Source organism: Gossypium arboreum, chromosome 11, assembly GCF_025698485.1.
Source record: "Gossypium arboreum isolate Shixiya-1 chromosome 11, ASM2569848v2, whole genome shotgun sequence".
NCBI lineage: Eukaryota > Viridiplantae > Streptophyta > Magnoliopsida > Malvales > Malvaceae > Gossypium > Gossypium arboreum.
In genome coordinates this window covers 124,296,468-124,316,350 of record NC_069080.1, presented here as the reverse complement: position 1 = coordinate 124,316,350, position 19,883 = coordinate 124,296,468, and the positions used below count along the sequence as shown (strand labels likewise).

Genomic DNA, 19,883 nt, shown 5'->3' with positions numbered 1-19,883 from the left:
TTAATTCTAAAAATGAGACCCACTTTAAATATAACTAAAAAATGAAGTATTTTGAAATTAAAAAACTAACTTAGAACTCAATGTGTCCAAATAAATTTCCATTTATTCTTTTATATTACTAACTTATAATATCGCATGCATTATACATGATTTTAAGTGTTTAATATTTAATTAATATTTTAAATATTATATTTTTAGTTACAATAATTAACATAAAATAATATTTTTATTAAAATTATTAAATATAAATTAATATATATTTAACTTATCAAATCAAATACTATAATAGAAAATTTTCAAATCATAATTAAAACATTTTTACTTTACAAAGTTAATGCAAAGCAACATTATTTAAAATAATAATTAACTAACGTAATTGATTATAATATTAATTTAGTAATAATTAATATGGTTATAATTCTATTGAAGTAATACATCAATAAATTTATCAAAACTTTTTAAAAATAAAATTAGCACTTCTTTTACTTCCAAAATTCTTAACTAATAATTATAATTAAATTAAAATTCACAATTTTCCTATATTTCATAAATAATTTTATTTTAAATTAGTAAAATAATTTTAACTAATAATTGTAAATTAAACTATAATTATTTTTAAATGTATAATTATCATAACTTCTATCTCACTTCAAGTTTATTTTATTTTATTTTAAATGTGAATTTAATAATATGATAAAAATAAAGAGTATTCTCGTCAGTTCAAAAAGTTTTTCTAAATTTGTGCTTATATGTATGTGTGTGTGTTAAAGAAATAAAGTAATATTTAACCTATAAACTTGTTAACTTTTTTCAAATTAATTCCTAAATATTTTTATCCACATTAGTTTCAGAAGTTGGTAACTTTTTTTCAAAATTGATCCATAAACTTGAATTCGACTAAGTTGTGATCATGTGACACTCTAAATTGTACCATGGCATCACTTGAAAATTTTAAAATATTATGTAAAATCAAGAAAGTATAAAATTATAGAGAAATTAAAAAAAAAATTCAAGTGATGACATAATACAAATCGTCACACTTTAACAAAACCAAGTATAAGGATCAATTTTAAAAAAAATTGTCACGTTCTAAAACAAATGTGGACCCAAAAATCTAGGGACTAGGAATGAAAAAATTACAAAATTTAAGGAATAAATGTCACTTTTATCTCTTAAAATAAACAATTTATATACCACCAAAAAATAAAAATTTACATTTTAAAAATATTATCTATATTATATTTAAGAATTTGAAGGAGTTGGTGTTACTCATTAACCAATTCCCTACTTAATTGAAAAGTTACTAAAAGCTCGTTATTTTAACAAAGTTATAAATATTTATTTTATTTAGTAATTTTATTTTTTATATAAAATCTGAAAAGTACTTATATATAATAGAATTCAAATTGAAAATATTATAATATTAAATATTTTAATTTTACGATTTTAACTAAAAATGATGTTGAATTGGTACGAATATTTTTAAATTTTTTTATCTATAAGGTTGGTGTGCCATAATTTAGATATTAATAATTATATTTAAAGTTGTATTAAGGGAGTGATTAAGTAAGTGTGATCCATCAACTAACTCTAAATAACCAAATACTGGGTTTTATAAAATAATAAATATTGAAAAGTTTTCACTAGTGTTAATTAATTAAAGTTTTTTAAATGAATGAAATTGGTTTTGCGAAGGTAGAGGTAGCTCTAGTGAACATACTCTCACTCTCCTAAAAATACTAATAATTAAATGAAATTGGAGTGAAGAGAATATTCAATTTTCCCAATGCGACAAATATGCTTTTGGGTTTTTACTTTTACCTTACTTTTAGGCATTCTTATTATAATAACAACAGTAAACTTTATGGGTGAAATTCCACCAGTACTACTGTTTGCAATTTTACTTTTCACTTTATCCCACCTTTTCTTTTTCTTTTTTTAAATGAAAGAAAAAACACAGAGAACCACAAAAATGGAAGTAGGAGGACCCTTCTGCCCCCTGCCTTATTTCAATCATATCTTTCGAATAATTGCGATGTTACCTCATGATTTTCTAACTACTGTTTCTTTTTTTTTTCTTTTTTTTGTTCCTTTTCATCTTTTACCTTTTTTAGGTAAATGTTTACTATATTTGTAATCTTTTTCATTTTACATCCTTATAATTAAAACTTTTATTAAATAAATTAATATATTAATAAAAATTAAGTACTAAATATAAATATATTGTTTAATGATAAGAGAATTTTGAAATTAACGGAATAGAGTTGTAATGTAATAGAACGTAATGAAATAGACTTGTAATCAATAATTTAATTGTTTGGTGAATGAAATGATGTTGTAATAGCATAAAAAATAAAAAACCCTTTAGTAGAATTTATTTTAGGTAGATGATTATTGTTATTATTATTAAATTTTAATAGGATTATTATTAAGAATAATTTAATCATATTTTAATATAATTATTATTAAATATAATTTAATAAAATTTTAATATAATTATTTTTAAATTATATTAAAAATTATATTTTATATTAAATTATATTAAAATATTTAAAATATTATATTTTTATATTTTCTAAGTCCAAGGTTTAAAGGACTAATATGGATTTTTTTGTTACTCAATGTTGCATCGAATAGTTATTCTTTGGTGATTAACGTGTTAATTGATAAAAAAATGAATGTGAAAATAAAATAAAATAAGATTAGTTAAATAATATGCAAATTATGGAATGATTTTATTATTTAATTTATAGACTAATTTCTATACTTGTTCATTTTAAGTTTGTTTAATGATAATTTTATTAATGAAATTTATTAAGTAATTATTATATATTTAATAAATATTTTATATTTTAAAAATATTGTATATATCAAATCATTTTTTTTTGAAAATAGCAAATAGCGATACTTTATTCTTTGTGAGAAAATTCAAGCGATTCTGTGCCTAGTAACGAAACTAACAGTTGTAAACAAAACATAGGGTACCTAAACGGTACATTTAAAAGCTAAACAAAAGAAAGAAAAAACCATTAAATCAACAGTACGAAATGAACTGACAGAAAATTAAAAAAAAAGTAGGCCTGGGTCCCTTTCTCGCTTTTGCTTGAAAAATCCCTCTTTTATCAGCCAAATGAGAGACATTTTCCTTCTAAAATCAATTTATGAAATCTCTGTCTCTGTTAACAACTCGAGCTCTTCGGACCAATCCCTTGCCAACTCGTCCGGACTCTATTTCACCATTCAACGACCGTTAGCATCTCGACTTCTCTTGCGATCTACTAATTCAACCACCGCGATCGGTGCCTCCTCTATCTAGTATTGGGGGCTTTCGTATTGTCTTCCTGCTCGCGCCATTCCATGAGCCGCGTTGTTAGCCTCCTTGGGTATATATTCGTAGCTCAAACTTTTGAATCTACCGGTTCTCCCTTTTATTTCTCTAATTAAACTACTTATGTTCGACATGTCATCATCAGGGGATTTAAGTTTACGTATGACAGTCAACGCGTCTTCTTCCACCACGTCTTGGAAGCCCATTTCCTCTGCCATAGTGACTGCTTGTAGACACGCTATTGCCTCCGCCATAACTGGGTCTGGAACATTCTCCCATGGAAAGGTACATGCAGCCATGATTAACCCATCTTTATTTCGCGCTAAAATTCCTGATACTGATCTCCCTGTGTGCTGATTAAAGGACGCATCAAAATTAATTTTAATAGTATCATCTTTTGGGGGTTTCCATATATCTTTCTCCACTTCATTTGCACGTCTGGAATCCTGTCCCATAGAGTTAATTTTTGCATGATAAGCCCTAATAAAAGCTATTATTCTATAAACTAATTCTCTGAAACCTTCGTGATAGATCGTGTTACGATTAAACCATATAGCCCAGTAGGCGGTTGATCCAAATGTATTCATTTCTGCATCTTGACTTTCAATTATTTGTTCTAACCATTTTTCCAATTGGGTTCTGTATCGCATATTGCATCTACTACACCCATCCTTCGCAACACCTGCTGCATCAAGGGGCAATCCCGTAACAAATGGCTCACCATTTCCTCATTCGACTGACACAGTGGGCAGATTGCATTATTTACCAATTTTCGGGTTCGTAAATTGTACAAAGTGGGTATAAATTCATTAGCAATTCTCCACATAAGGATATGAATTTTGCTTAGTATCTTGAGTCCCCATAGCTTTGTATAGAAAGAAGTAGGCCTGTCAATGTGTAATCTAGAATTCCCTGTTGCATTAATCCACTTATAATCACTTTTAACTGTATATTCCCCTATATTATCTCCTCTCCAAATAAGCTAATCATGTGGTCTGTTGCTCACCAAAGGGATTGATAGGATGCTCTTCAAATGTTCTTCGCCAAATAATGATCTGATTGTGTCCTACTTCCAGGTAATGGTATCCTTATCAATTAAATCCGAAACAGTAGTGTATCGAATATCAATGTTCTGACACTGCACTCTACCACTCCCAAGGATCGGCACCCAACTGTCGATCCAAATGTTGATTGACTCCCCGTTTCCTACTCGCCACCCCATACCCTCCTTAAGAATTTGTCTAGCACTCCATATACTTTGCCAGGTAAATGAAGGGTAAGAACCTAACCCAGCACTAAAAAAATCACCCATTGGAAAATATTTTTCTTTCATGACACGTGCAAATAAACAGTGAGGCTGCGTAATGATTTTCCAACCCTGCTTCACTAACATGGCCAAATTAAAATTTTCCAGATCCTTAAAACCTAGACCACCCTTTGCTTTGGGGATACACAAATCACTCCACTTACACTAATGTATACCTTTATTGGTTTTGGAATTCTGCCACCAGAATTTGCTCATAATGCTCTTTAACTCCCGGCAAAATGAGGCTGGAAGTTTAAATCATTGCATTGCATAAATCAGAATTGCTTGTAAAATGGATTTCAAAAATACCTCTTTTCCCCCTGTTGATAAAAATCGCAAACTCCAATTGTTCAATATTTTCATAAATCATTTCTTTGATGTGCACAAACGCTTGTTTTTTCCATCGTCCAACCATTATCGGTAGCCCTAGATATTTTTTCAGATTTTTCGATATACTTACTCTCAAGATTCCTCTCACCTGTATCTGTACCTCTGGATCCACATTACTGCTGAAATAAATTAAAGACTTATCAAAATTCACCAATTGACCAGATACCTTCTCATATTTTTTGATCACACTCTTTATATTATTTGCTCCTTCAATCGACGCATCCCCAAAAAGTATACTGTCAGCTGCAAAAAATAAGTGGGAAATCGAAACATTACTCCTTCCTATTTTAGTCACAGTAAGCCTTCCTTCCCTCTTAGCCAACGCGATTAGACGTGAAAAGCCTTCCGCACAAATCAAGAACAAATACAGGCTTAGAGGATCTCCCTGTCTAAGACATCTTTGAGGCATAAACTCCTTCCCAATATTCCATTAAACACAACTGAATACTTGACGCTGGAAACACACTTCATAATAAGCGTGATCCATTCTTCACAAAAACCTAGCCTACGCATCATATTCTCTAAGAAACCCCATTCTATATGATCATAGGCTTTGCTCATAACAAGCTTTAACGCAAACCCCTTCTTCGACGATCCTCTTCTCTTCTTAAATGAATGGAGAATTTCATACGCCACAAAGATATTATCCGTAATTTGCCTCCCTGCTATGAACGCGCCTTGATTATCTTCAATACAGTAACTCATAACCTTGCGGAATTGATTGACAATAACTTTGGAGATAATTTTATACAACACGTTTCAAATACTTATGGGTCTAAATTGGCTCATTGCTTTCAGTGAATTAACCTTAGGAATAATTACTATACATGTTTTATTAATCTCTTCCATATTTTGCCGGCCATGTAAAACATCCAAGCAGTACTTGGTCACCTCCTCCCCAATGATGTGCCAATATCATTGATAAAAGATTGCAGGAAACCCATCCTTACCTGAAGCCTTAAGGGGAGCTATAGACTTTACTACTATTACAATCTCCTCTGCTCTGAACTCTACCATCAGCTCACTATTAGATTCCTCTGAAATACATGATGAAAAAGATGTAAACAATCTATCATACTCACCAGTATCTTTAGAAGTAAATAGCTCTTTAAAATAATCTGCAGTAATTTTAGCCATCCCTACATAATCGAAAACCAAATTCCCAGCATCATTTTCAAGTCCCTTCACCATATTCTTCTTTCTACGGGCAGATGCGCTTCTGTGAAAAAATGTCGTATTCCTATCTCCCATCCGAAGCTAATTAATTCTCGCTTTTTGTTCCCAAAACATCTCTTCCTTGTCGGTTGCGAAGTTCAATAGAAGTTTTATATCAGTCATTTCCCTCAGAACCTCATCACATACCTCACTCTTCCCCAACTCAACCATTCTATCATTTAGTTCTTCTGTTCGCCTAGTCCTTAATTTTTTCTCTTTTTGTGCCCAACCGTTCACATGCAATCCCAGCTCCTTCAATTTCACCAACACATCCTGAGTGTTTGAATTCCATGTATGCCTGATTTGCTCCTCAAATCCTGGAATTAAAATCCAATCCGCGCTAAACTGAAATCCCCATTTCGTCTCCTACCCTGCATCCCGCCATCCCCATCAGTATTGACAAGTATTGGGCAGTGATCGGAAAAGCTATGTTGTAAATGGCTTACAGAAAAATCGAAAAACCATTCCCACCACTTTCATTTGCAACTCCTCTGCCTAACCTTTCCTTTATATTGTTGCTAGCAAGCCGGCCCCATTCCTACGTATACCACTGACTAGAAAACCCCAAATCTGTCAAGCCACAGTCTTCTAACATTGTCCTAAAAGTGGCCATCTGTCTTTCCTCACGAACCCTACCTCATTGTTTTTCGAATGAAAAGAGGTTTTCATTAAAGTCACCAGCAACCAACCAAGGTTTAGTATTCCTATTCTGTAAGAGTCTTAATAATTCCCACGATTCCCTACTCTCATTTTCTACTGGTGCCCTATAAGAACCCGTGAATCTCCATACTCCCAACGTATTTTCATCTTCAACCTCCACGTCTATGTGTGAATTTGAATAGCTTTTTAATGTTATATCGAGCCCCTCCGCCATCCTAGCGATAATCCCCCCTTTGCTCCTACCGCATCAACATCTATACCGTTCAAAAAACACACTGTCGCCTTATTTTCTCCATCCTCTTGCTATTAACTTTTGTTTCCATTAGAAACAAAATTTGGGGCTGTATGTGTCTCAATTTATTTTTGAGACGTTTAACCGTTCGTGGCTGCCCTAAACCACGAACATTCCAACTAAGGATTTTTATTGTGACCGGTCAGCTAATGTATCATTGGCCACCGATATATCTGTGTTCAACCCCATCTCCATAACTCCTCTACTTCTTCCGGAATATCCCGCTTTTAGCGCCACTCTCTGCCTCTTTTTTCCATCAATAATCTCTATCGGGGAATCTTCCGTCTCAATTCCATTCTCCTACCCCTCTGAAATTTCCAATAGTCCACAAGTCCTGTCCTCCCTCCTTGTTTGGTTCTGTCTTGTAAACCATCCCAGTTGCTCAAGTTCACCTTTTTGCACACAAATATTTGTCGCATCCACTCCAAACAATCTTTCTTTCTTTTCTCCATCTATCTCCATTTGAGACCACCCGTCAAGATCGTGCTCCTCTCGTAGCCATTTACTCTTCAATTGCCCACCCCTTTTTGGTGGGGCCCTTAGAGACAAATCCCACCCAAACTCTACTTGTTGATTCCCCAACGTAAATCTGACTTGGTAAAAACTTTCGCCATGTCCCAGTCGGCCACAGAGAAAACAAAACAATGACAACCTTTCATATTGGAAAACAGCACATACCAATTTATTGTTTCCAATATTAACCTATTTTTTCCTTTTGAGTGGAGATCTAATATCGAGTACTGCTCTACTTCGCATGAATCTACTAACTCCCTTGATCACCATCGATGCATCATATTCTAGAAATTTTCCAATAAAATCCCCAAACTGTCGTGCCATTCCTTCTGTCACATTGGAAAGTTATGAATTTGCACCCAAAAAACCGTTTCCCAAAGAGGAACTGTGATTGGGTCCTCACCCTCTATTAATCTATGCAGTTTAATAAGATGCCTGTTAAAAAACCAGGGCATACCGACCATGATCCGCTGTAAATCAATATCACTATAAAATCTGAATAAAATCCTCTTACCCTCCAACTCCGATATAGCCACACCCCGCAGCGGATGCCATAGATCAGCCAAAGTGTTTTTTAATGAGTGAAAATTCACCGCACAATACGTAAGAACTCGCCCAACCAAGCAGAAATCATATAAATGACCGTTCGACAATTTCATCTCCTACCATCACCATGGGCTCTTCCTCATCATCCATGATGTTAAGATTTGCCAAATCATCATCCACCGTGTTTATGTCTTCCATCCCCACCCTTCAAGAACCCTTTCCGCCACCAGAATCCCTTGATTCGTAATCAAAGAAATCGAACAAACCCTCACAAAACCTTCAAAAAATCGAAAGAAAATTGAAAGAAACTGTCGTGCTAATAAGCAGACTAAAAAAACCCTAACCCGTGCTAATAAGCAGACAAGATAGACAAAAGTTTTAATTCCATGATGTTTCCATATATCACTGTTTTCATATATCAAATCATTTTTAAAATAACAATAAATCTAAAATAATACATTAAAATTGACGAATACAAAATATATACATTAGTGTCCCTACACTCCAAACCCAAACATTTGATCACCATCCAAATTCAAGGAATCATTGCTATGTTATGTTGCGTATCCAATTTCAATCCACAGAGCACTTCACTGTTCGTCACCTGCCACGCAAAGTACTTGAAGGCTATTATATCAACAACACTGTCACTAATACTAACATTCATGAAGCCCAAACATCCTACAAAATTATTTTACCTATATTGCAGCTGAATTTACCTCTACAATAAAATTTTTAAATTATACCATTAGTCATTAAATTAAAGGTAAATTTTCATTTTAATCATTTAATTTTTAAAAGTTACAATTTAGTCACTAAATTATTCGAAAGTTTTTATTGTCATTGAACTATTCAAAAGTTTTTATTTAAGTCACGGGGCTATTAATTTTTATAAAAAAAGGTCCACTAGTGAGCTCCAAGCAACGATTTGACGATTGGTATGGTAGATCAGTACCCATCGACAAGTAGAAGAACGTACTTTAGATCCAAACTGATCTGGCAATCAGTGTTGGAGGTCAAAGAAAAAAGTTACTTGAATTTTAGTTCGTAGATTTGTGATGTGATGTCTAAGGCTGTTCTATGAAAAAAACTAAACTATAAAAGAGAAGAGGAAAGAAAAGTTTCAATTGGTGCAAGCAATGCGAGAAAAGAAAGTCATATAGCATCGATTTTAATAATCGAATGACTTAAATGAAAACTTTTGAATAATTTAGTGACCAAATTTAAAAGTTACCCATAGTTTACTAACTCATAGTGTAGTTTACCCTTTTTTCCACTATCCTTTTGAACCCCAAAGCTTGGGACAGTTTCTATATAAGTTTATGCGTAGCGTCAGTCTCACCATCCTGTCCAACCTCCCCTACAACATAGGAGCTCTTTGGCCACACCATTTCATCACATTTCTAAAAAGATGTCTTCTCAAATATGTTCGTCAAAGCTTCCTTCTTCAACTCATGGATCCATGTCCAATCACAATCGTCCCTTAGCCAACTATCATCTTTGCGTTTGGGGGAACATTTTCCTTTCACCTCCATCTAAAATGGTAAAGAATCTACATTGTATAATAAAGTCTTACATATAAATTTAAATTCGTCTTTTCATATCATATTTCTCGTGTTTGAATTCCTTTTATGCCTTAAATAGTATCATATCTAGTATTGTTGAGTTTTTTTAATCTTTTTTTCTCACGTTACAATTGTGCAGAAGGAAGATGCTACAATTCAACAACAACATGGAGAATTGAAAGAAGAAATAAGAAGGATGGTTAAGGTAGCCATGGATGATTACTGCATAAATTGCGTTTGATTGATACAATCAAACGGTTAGGTGTGAGTTACCATTTTGAAAGAGCGATAGAAGAAGCATTGCACAACATTTATGAGCATGACTGCAACGATGAACAAACTCTCGAGGCTACTTCTCTTCGATTTCGATTACTTAGAGAAAATGGCTTTAGTTTTCAGTGTGGTGAGTCCATTCTCACTTATTTATCAAAATTATCTTTTAACACAATCAAAAATTTTATTGTGAGCTTAGAGTTTACGTTGACTTTTCCCAAACTAAAAAACATAAGCAGAACAGGCAACATCTAAAATAGACCGGCAAAACAAGCACCCCCAATCGACAAAAGAAAATAGAATAACAGAACACTCCAACCATGATTGCCACAAAAAGCTTCATCAATCAAATAAAATGTCAACGTGCTTATTTTTAATAAATATAAGTTATTAGTAATTATTAAAAAAAAGGTAGGATGATAAATATAAAGCATAATGATAAATTTAATTTTTAGTATTTATATCTTTTATTGATTTGATCTTTATTTTTTGAGCTAAAATTGACTAACAACTTCCCACAAAAGGCTCAAATTATTATGTTTTCAATAGAAATAATTATTAAAATGTTAAATTTTAAATATGACAGCCTACATGGCTATCCACTTGTACATCATAGTATTTTTTTAAAATTTTGCATTGTCTTTTTTTTTATATTTTTAAATTATTTGTTGAAATAATGCCATTTCACTATGTCTACATATAACAATGAAAAGTAATTTTCGTTAAAATAAATTATAAATTTAATATGAGAAAAGTTTTAATTGCAATCATTGTAATTTCATTAAAATATATCATACTATCTTGTTGCATTGTACAGACACATTCTACAAGTTCAAAGATGATGAAGGAAACTTTGACAAGTCCTTAACAAGTGATGTGAAAGGCTTACTGGAATTATATGATGCAGCACATTTACGTGTGCATGGGGAAGATATACTGGAAGAAGCTCTTGGTTTCACCACCACTCATCTGGATTTAGCCAAAGCTGCTGGCACCATCGAATTTCCCCTTTCAGTCTTGATCTCCCGTGCTCGAGACCGACCCATATGCAAATGCTTGCCAAGGTTGGAGGCTAGGCGATTCATAGACATTTATAAAGATGATGGTTCACATGACAAAACGTTGTTGAAGTTTGCAGAGTTGGATTTCAACTTGTTACAAAATTTACATAAGGAAGAGCTAAGCAAAATCTCTAAGTAATAAATTACTCCTTCAACATTAATTAATACTTTAACCAAATTTTCAAGGATGAATAATTCATTAGTTATGGGTTTTGTTTCAGGTGGTGGAAAGATTTCGATTTCGCCAAAAAGTTACCATTTATACGAAATAGATTGGTGGAATGTTACTTTTGGATATTGAAAGTATACTTTGAGCCTCAATACTCTCTTGCCAGAAAGATATTAACTAAAGTAATAGCCATGACTGTTGAAACAAAGTCAGCAGCAACACACAAGCAACTATGAATTTGCTTAAGAACTAAAATGAAACCGAGAGCAAAAGTGAAAATGAACTTGAGCAAAAACTTGGATGAATAATCAGCAGCACATTTCATTCATTGATAATGAAGACTAAATACAAAGTTTTCAAGTCAAATGACTATTACCTAATGATTTAACTACTCCCACTAATTTACTAATACAAATTTGAATTACAAAACAAGTAAGCTGACATATCAGCTACTACATCAATTTCAAATCAAAGACAAATCCTACTAACTTTGACAACCAGTTACAAAGTAACTAAACTAAGTTACATTGAAACAAAATAATCAAAATGAACAGATCTTGCTGCAAAACTTGCTGCTATACTTGGTTCTGCTCCAATGCTGGTCTGTTTGCAAAGTTGCTGGCCACATGTTGCATTGCAGGCCAATGCTCAACAATGACATCAATGATGGATGACATTTATGACTCATATGGCACATTGGAAGAACTCAAACTCCTTACGCATGCAATTCAGAGGTCAAACAATTTATATATATAAAGTTATATTCCACACTTTCAAAGGATCGATTTTTTAAACCTAAAGCTTACTCCAACCCATTCATGTTGAAATCGTAAAATTTTAATTTCTTTTCAGGTGGGATGCTGATTGTATAGATCAACTTCCAGAATACATGAAATTCTTCTACAAACCATTATTGGATGTTTATGGAGAAGTAGAGAAAGCGATGTCAAAAGAAGAGTCATATCGTGTTGAATACTCGAAAAACACAGTAAATTGTTATCTTATTTATTATTATTTTTGTGAAAGAAAAATTAATTGAGAAGCTATTTCACAGTAAATTCATTTATTGATGGTTTAACATCCACATGATTTGCTAATTTAATAAACTCATACTTTAATTTAGAAGTGTTCAAGAGTTGGGCCATTGTATTGTATTAATATAATCTATATATTTACTCATGCTAACTTGTCTTTGAACCTCAAATTTTGCACAAGTCTATCCATACATTTTAAAAAAAAAAAATTGGAAAGAAATTTAATTTACGCTACTTTTAATTTAATATGTATTTTATCAAAGTTTTAAACTTAGACAAGTTAATTTATTTTTAATAGTTTTTTTTTTTGTAAATATTGGGGGTAGGGGATGGGGGTAATACAGTTTGAACTTATGTCAAACATGTGTCTGACAAGAACTTTAATCACCGCTCCATACAATTCAAGGCAATATATTTTAACTGTTTACAACATAATATTATATTATTATAAATTTAATTTTTATATGATATAAATTACATAATATACATAAAAATAATAGAATACAATACGATAAACAAGTTGGGATGGATCAAGCTCAAGCCTTGCATGTTAGTGTTCAAACCCTACCCATATTTTAAACAAAACTAGTTTTATTACCCACAATATTTTTTTAAAACTAAATATTTTTGTCTAAACCAAATTTCAAGCTCGGATGGATAAACTGATTTACCTCAATCCATGCTTATATCATTTTTGAAGAATAAAGGAATCAACCTACCTTGTAAACTTGGGGGAGATTCTAAAGGTGCATATTAGAGATGCCCATTTTCCCTTGATTCATTGAAAACCTCAAATTTTTGGGTAAATGTGTATCGATCCGGACAACATTTTCTCAAAAGTATCTTCATTATATGTATTTATAAAAAGAGAAAAAAATGTTAAATACCTAAAAAAATGAGTCTCAATTAATTTATCCATTTTGTTAACATCCTAACTCTAGACTTGAGCTGATGATTTTTTCTTTTTTGTTTTGTTTCCATTTCATAGTTTAAGCAATTATCTGAAGCTTACATGGTGGAGGCTAATTGGTGCCATGAAAATTATGTACCGACGATGGAGGAGTATATGAGGAACGTAGTTTTAACTGCTGGCTATATCATGTTAACTCTCACATCTTTTATTGGAATGGGGGATTTGGTAACACCTAAGATTTTTAATTGGGCATCTACCAACCCTAAAATTATTGTTGCATCTTCCATTATTTGTCGTCTCATGGATGATATCGCTTCACACAAGGTATTTTTTCCCCTTGAATCTCGCTAGTGTATATTCTATAACTTACATTTGATAAATAAGGCTAATGCATATTATATGTAGTTTGAGAAAGAGAGAGGGCATTGTGCATCAGCTGTTGAATGTGTTGGAGTTTGAGAGTACTTTAACCGGGTAAAGTAAGAGTTGCAAACAGAGCACCAGCAACAACGTAATATACTCGGGTAAAGAATGAAGGAAAAATGCTTCAAGTTCAAGCTTTAAGAGCAGAAATTGGAAGGAAAACAAGAACAGAACTAAAGCAAAGAAAGAATGAGCATGAAGAATAGTTGAGAGTATTGATGAAAAAAGAATTGTATTTTTTTTATACTACCATCATAGGCAGATTGCCATTACATATATCAAAAAAAAAAAAAACTTACAAGTCAAATTTCTACCTAAACATACACCTACTTCCACTAAGCTTTCCAAATAACAAAAACTTAACTTGTACATTAACACAAAGCTGGTTAACAGCTCCATCAACATCAAATTACATCAATCAAAAAGCTTATAGCAAACTAGACTTCAAAATGAACAAAATATTAGTTCAAATCTAACAGCAACACAAAACCAAGGTTGCTGCATGCTTGTCACGAGCCTGCATGGCCAGCTTCCAGCTGCACTTGCTTCATACCAACTGCATGGAGATCAGCTTCAACACTCCTCCTTGAGCTTCATGCTGCAAACTCCCATGAGCTTTCTTAACTTGTTAAATCTCGACGCACCAAGACCCTTGGTCAAGATATCAGCAATTTGATCCTCCGAATTGCAATAAACCAGCTTTATTTCACAAGTTTGCTCCATCTCCCTTATTACATGCAACTTTATGTCAAAGTGCTTAGTTCTACCATGGAAGACAGGGTTCTTTGCAATTGCAACAGCAGATTTGTTGGCACAAAGTATCTCTATTGCTTCTACTTGAGATAAGTTCAAATCAGCTAAGATTTTCCTCATCCAAATAGCTTGGTTTACTGCACTAGCAGTAGCTACATATTCGGCCTCAGCAGTCGATTGAGCCACCAGAGACTGTTTTTTGGAACTCCAGCATACCATTCCTGACCCCAATGTGAAAGCATACCCTGATGTGCTCTTCATATCGTCTTTAGAACCAGCCCAGTCACTATCTGTGTAGCCTTTCAATCTAAGTTCTGCAGCCTTGGTAAACAAGAGACCATGATTTAGAGTACCTTTAATGTATCTTAGTACTCGTTTTGCAGCTTGAAAATGTTGTACATTGCAGCAGTGCATGAATCTAGAAAGTAGACTTACAGCAAACATGATGTCTGGTCTCGTTGCAGTCAAGTATAAAAGACAACCAATTAAGCTTCTGAGGTAGTTTCACAGACTTCTTCATGACCCTCATGGCTTGATAGTTTCAACCCAGTTACAACAGGTGTAGGAGTTGGCTTGCAGTTCAGCATTGAAAACTTTGTCAACACCTTTAAGGCAAATGATTCCTGTTTCAAGAAGATGCCTTCTTGTGTCTGGCTTACTTCCATTCCTAGGAAGTATGTCATCAGCCCCAGGTCAGTCATTTCGAACATTTGCATCATCTTTGTCTTAAATTCTGCCAAATCAACTTCATCTCCTCCTGTCACCAATAGGTCATCAACATACAATGACACCACAAGCTGAGTTTCAGTTTTATTCTTCTTGACATCCAACGTTGGCTCACTAGCACTTCTCTCAAACTTCAAACTAAGCAGATAAGAGTCAATTCTAGCATACCATGCTCTGGGTGCTTGTTTTAGGCCATATAAGGCCTTTCTTAGTTTGTAAACCAAGTCTTCCTTGCCAGGTGCTTCAAATCCCTCTGGTTGCTCGACATAAATTTCCTCTTCAAGGATTCCATTTAGAAAGGCCGATTTCACATCTAGTTGATAGACATTCCACTGCATATGAGCAGCCAATCCAACAATCAGCCTTATCTTATCCAATCTGGCAACAGGAACATATGTTTCAAAGTAATCCAGTCCATATTTTTTACTGAATCCTTTTACCACAAGTCTAGCTTTCAGTTTATTCAGACTTCCATCAGTATTCCGTTTGGCCTTGTAGACCCATTTTACTCCAATAATCTTCCTGTTAGCAGGCTTCTCAACCAGTTTCCAAGTCTGGTTCTTCTCGATCATGGCAATTTCATCTGCTATTGCCTGTTTCCAGCCTTCATGCTTCACAGCCTCTTCAAAACAGGTTGGCTCTACTAAGGCTAAATGTGCCATTTCATAAATTTCAGCCAAGGATTTGGTACCTCTGATTGGCACATCATCAAAGTCCATATCAGGACTATTTTCTTCTGACTCTGTTTGATCAACCATAAGTTCTTCAGAGACAGCTTCAGGTTCATTCTTGTCCCAATTCCAACAAGCCTTCTCATCAAACACTACATCTCTGCTCACTTGGATTTTGTTGGTTAAAGGATTCAGGATCCTATAACCCTTTTTTACCATACTATACCCGGTTAAAATACCAGGAACAGCCCTTTTGGACAACTTGTCCCTCTTAACAGCTGGTACTTGGCTGTAACATAGGCAACCAAATACTTTCATATGAGCCAATGATGGCTTGAACCCGAACCAGGCTTCAAAAGGTGTCTTGTGAGCAAGTGCTTTGGTTGGAAGCCTATTCTGAATGTAGACAGCAGTGTTGACAGCTTCAGCCCACATGGTCTTGGGTAAATTCTTCTCAAACAATAAACATCTAGCCATATCCATCAAGCTTCTGTTCTTCCTTTCACTAACCCCATTTTGTTGGGGTGTGTAGACATTGGTTAGCTGGTGTTTGATACCAGCGTCTTTGCACAAAGCTTGGAACTGAGCTGAAGTGTATTCAGTTCCATTATCTGACCTAATGGTCTTTATCTTGCAGCCTGTTTCTGTTTCCACTGTAGCTTTGAACTTTATAAACACTTGAGCAACCTCAGACTTATGCTTCAAAAAATAAACCCAACAGTATCTGGTAAAATCATCAATGAAGAGAATAAAGTACCTATTTCCACTAAGTGATTCAGTCCTCATGGGGCCACAAACATCACTGTGCACCAGTTCCAACTTGCTTGTAGCTCTCCAGGTTGTGTTTGTAGGAAATGGAAGCCTGGCTTGCTTTCCCATCTGATAGACTTCACAAACATCTTCATTCTGAACTGTCTTGGTGAAGTTTTCAACCATTTCCTTACTGACCATCTGAGCCATAGACTTAAAGTTGGCATGACCAAGTCTTTGATGCCAAAGCTTGGTATTTTCTGTTGAGGCTGTATGGGCTGTGTGTGAGTCACCTGACCAGTCAACTTCAAAACATTTGTCACTCATGGTGACTGTCATAAGTATGAATCCTTTTTGGTCACTAATTTGGCACTCCTTTCCTTTAAAGACCACAGTATATCCTTTTTCCAGCAACTGAGCTATGCTCAACAAATTTCTATCAATTTCAGGTACAAACAGTACATTTGGGATGAGTTTGTTACCTGACGGAGTGCATATTATCACATCACCTATGCCTTCTGCCTGAATACAGTGTCCATCTCCAATTTTTACTCTAGTCTTACAGTTTCTATCTAGAGTTTTGAAGATAGTTGCATCTGGTGACATGTGGTTGGTGCAGCCACTATCAAGGAGCCATCCCTTTTTAACCTTGCATTTTGCAGCTAAACATGAACTGCAAACACTTGTTCTTTACTGTCACTGCCTTGTTCAGCTACTCGAGCCTCAGCAGCCTTATGTTGTGGTTGATTCTGGGCAGGTTTGTCTTTTTCTTTGCAAACCCTTTCAACATAGCCTCTTTTTTTGCAATGTTGACATATGGCATCTGGTCTGAACCAGCATCTGGCCTCTGGATGACCGGGCCTTTTGCAGTGTCTGCATGGTCTGTCCCATTTTTTTGAGGCATCAGCTTTGGATTTATCCTTCCAGTTTTTCTTGCCTTTGTAGGCAGCATTACTCGAGCTAGGCTTGCTCTTGGCCTGAAATGCACCCTCCTGGTGCTCATCGATCCTGCTGGCTCTTCTCTGTTCCTGAGCATAAAGAGCATTGATAAGCTCAGTCAGGGAGATCCTTGTCAAGTCTCTCGAGTCCTCTAAGGAGGATATCTTTGCCTCATATCTCTCTGGTAAAGTAGAGAGAACCTTTTCAACTATCCTTACTTTATCAAACTACTCACCAAGGAGCCTTATACTGTTTACAATAGCCATTATCCTGTCAAAATATTGTTTGACAGTTTCCTCTTCTTTCATTTTTAGATTCTCGAAATCCCTTCTCAGATTTAGAAGCTGCTGCTGCCTAGTTCTTTCAGTGCCTTGGAACTCCTCCTTAAGCTTGTCCCAAGCCTGCTTCGGGGTCTCACAGGTCATGATCCTGGTGAAGATCACATCAGAAACACAGTTCTGAATAGAGGACATGGCCTTGTGCCTTTTGGTCCTCTCATCTGCATGTTGTCTGATTTGAGCCACTGTTGGGTTGGCTCTCAGTGGAGCTGGCTCGATGTCTGTGTTAACAACTTCCCACAGATCAAAGGCCTGCAGGTAAGTCCTTATCTTAACCTACCATATGTGGAACCCTTCACCATTAAAGACTGGTGGTGCAGTAGGAGAAAAGCCTGATGAAGCCATTTAATTTCAACAACAGGTCCTCTAAGATGGAAGCTCTTGATACCAATTGTTGGAGTTTGAGAGTACTTTAACCGGGTAAAGTAAGAGTTGCAAACAGAGCACCAGCAGCAACGTAATATACTCGGGTAAAGAATGAAGGAAAAAATGCTTCAAGTTTAAGCTTTAAGAGCAGAAATTGGAAGGAAAACAAGAACAGAACTAAAGCAAAGAAAGAAAGAGCATGAAGAATAGTTGAGAGTATTGATAAAAAAAGAATTGTATTTTTTTTATACTACCATCATAGGCAGATTGCCATTACATATATCAAAAAAAAAAAACTTACAAGTCAAATTTCTACCTAAACATACACCTACTTCCACTAAGCTTTCCAAATAACAAAAACTTAACTTGTACATTAACACAAAGCTGGTTAACAGCTCCATCAACATCAAATTACATCAATCAAAAAGCTTATAGCAAACTAGACTTCAAAATGAACAAAATATTAGTTCAAATCTAACAGCAACACAAAACCAAGGTTGCTGCATGCTTGTCATGAGCCTGCATGGCCAGCTTTCAGCTGCACTTGCTTCATACCAGCTGCATGGAGATCAGCTTCAACAGAATGCTACATGAGAGAATATGGAGTTTCAGAACAAGAAGCATGCATTGAATTGAAGAAGCAAGTGGAGAATGCTTGGAAAGAAATAAACCATGAGTTGATGTTTATTGAGACATCCAAGGTTGTTCCGATGCCAGTTCTTATGCGAAGTCTCAATCTTACAAGGGTCATCGATTTTCTTTACAAAGATGGAGAAGATCAGTACACACATGGTGGAAAAAATTCTAAAGATGGGATCACTTCTTTGCTCATTAATCCAATCTCACTCTCAACTTGAGGAATTAAGAATTTACCTTATCTCATTATCCTTTTTGTGTTTGGTTTCTTTTAAGTGACTTTTGTTTGTGTCATGTTGTGTTTAATTTGTTTTATAGATCTTGATATTTCAATAATCTATGGCATATCTTTGTGCTATTGGTATTTGTCATATTCTATTTAAGTTGTTATATAGATCCTAGCATCTCAATACTCTATGGTATGTGTTTATTTTACTTTTATGTATCATATTTTGTTTAAGGTGTTATTTAGTGCCTGAAACCTCAATAAGTACCCTTTATATATGTTAGTGTTATTTTTACATGTCCTATTCTATTTAAGGAGTTATATAGATCTTGGCACCTCAATATCTTTGTGTTACTTTTATGTGCAATTATGTTTAATAGGTTATGTAGCTCATGAATATGTCACTACATAATTTCATGATAGATGATTAAAACCTTCCACCTTTCTTCCCATCTCCAAAAGGCCACTCTACCCTCCAAACACCTCACAAGATGCTTCAAATTTGACATATCTCCAATCATATTCCCTGAGCAACCATTATCAAAACACCATAGTAGATGCATTCATTGCAATATGTGAAATAACAAAATATTTTTATTCCATTATCTATCGAAATAGATTAATTGGTCGACGAGTTGAACCAATGATTATATTAAAAAATTAATATAAAATAAGTATTAAATATAATAAATATTAGATAAAATATGTATTTAATTAAGTGTAATTGAACTGTCTGTCCACTATGCGTAGATTTAAAAACTCCATATTATGGTTAGACATGTCTTTATAT

At 34.2% G+C, this 19,883-nt stretch overlaps 1 protein-coding gene and 1 pseudogene across 1 annotated transcript; one reads left to right on the top strand and one right to left on the bottom strand.

Moving 5' to 3' along the window:
• Window positions 1-3,312: 3,312 nt before the first annotated feature.
• Window positions 3,313-3,783, bottom strand: LOC108471345 (uncharacterized). Its single transcript, XM_017772977.1, has one exon. It carries the CDS (start codon window positions 3,781-3,783, stop codon window positions 3,313-3,315), a length of 471 nt encoding a protein of 156 aa, XP_017628466.1.
• A 5,816-nt stretch (window positions 3,784-9,599) lies between these two features.
• Window positions 9,600-19,088, top strand: LOC108471344 ((+)-delta-cadinene synthase isozyme XC14-like; annotated as a pseudogene).
• The last annotated feature ends 795 nt before the right edge of the window (window positions 19,089-19,883 follow it).

Coding starts and splice junctions, on each gene's coding strand:
- LOC108471345 (XM_017772977.1), bottom strand. CDS start 3,783: ATGGGACAGGATTCCAGACGTGCAAATGAAGTGGAGAAAGATATATGG.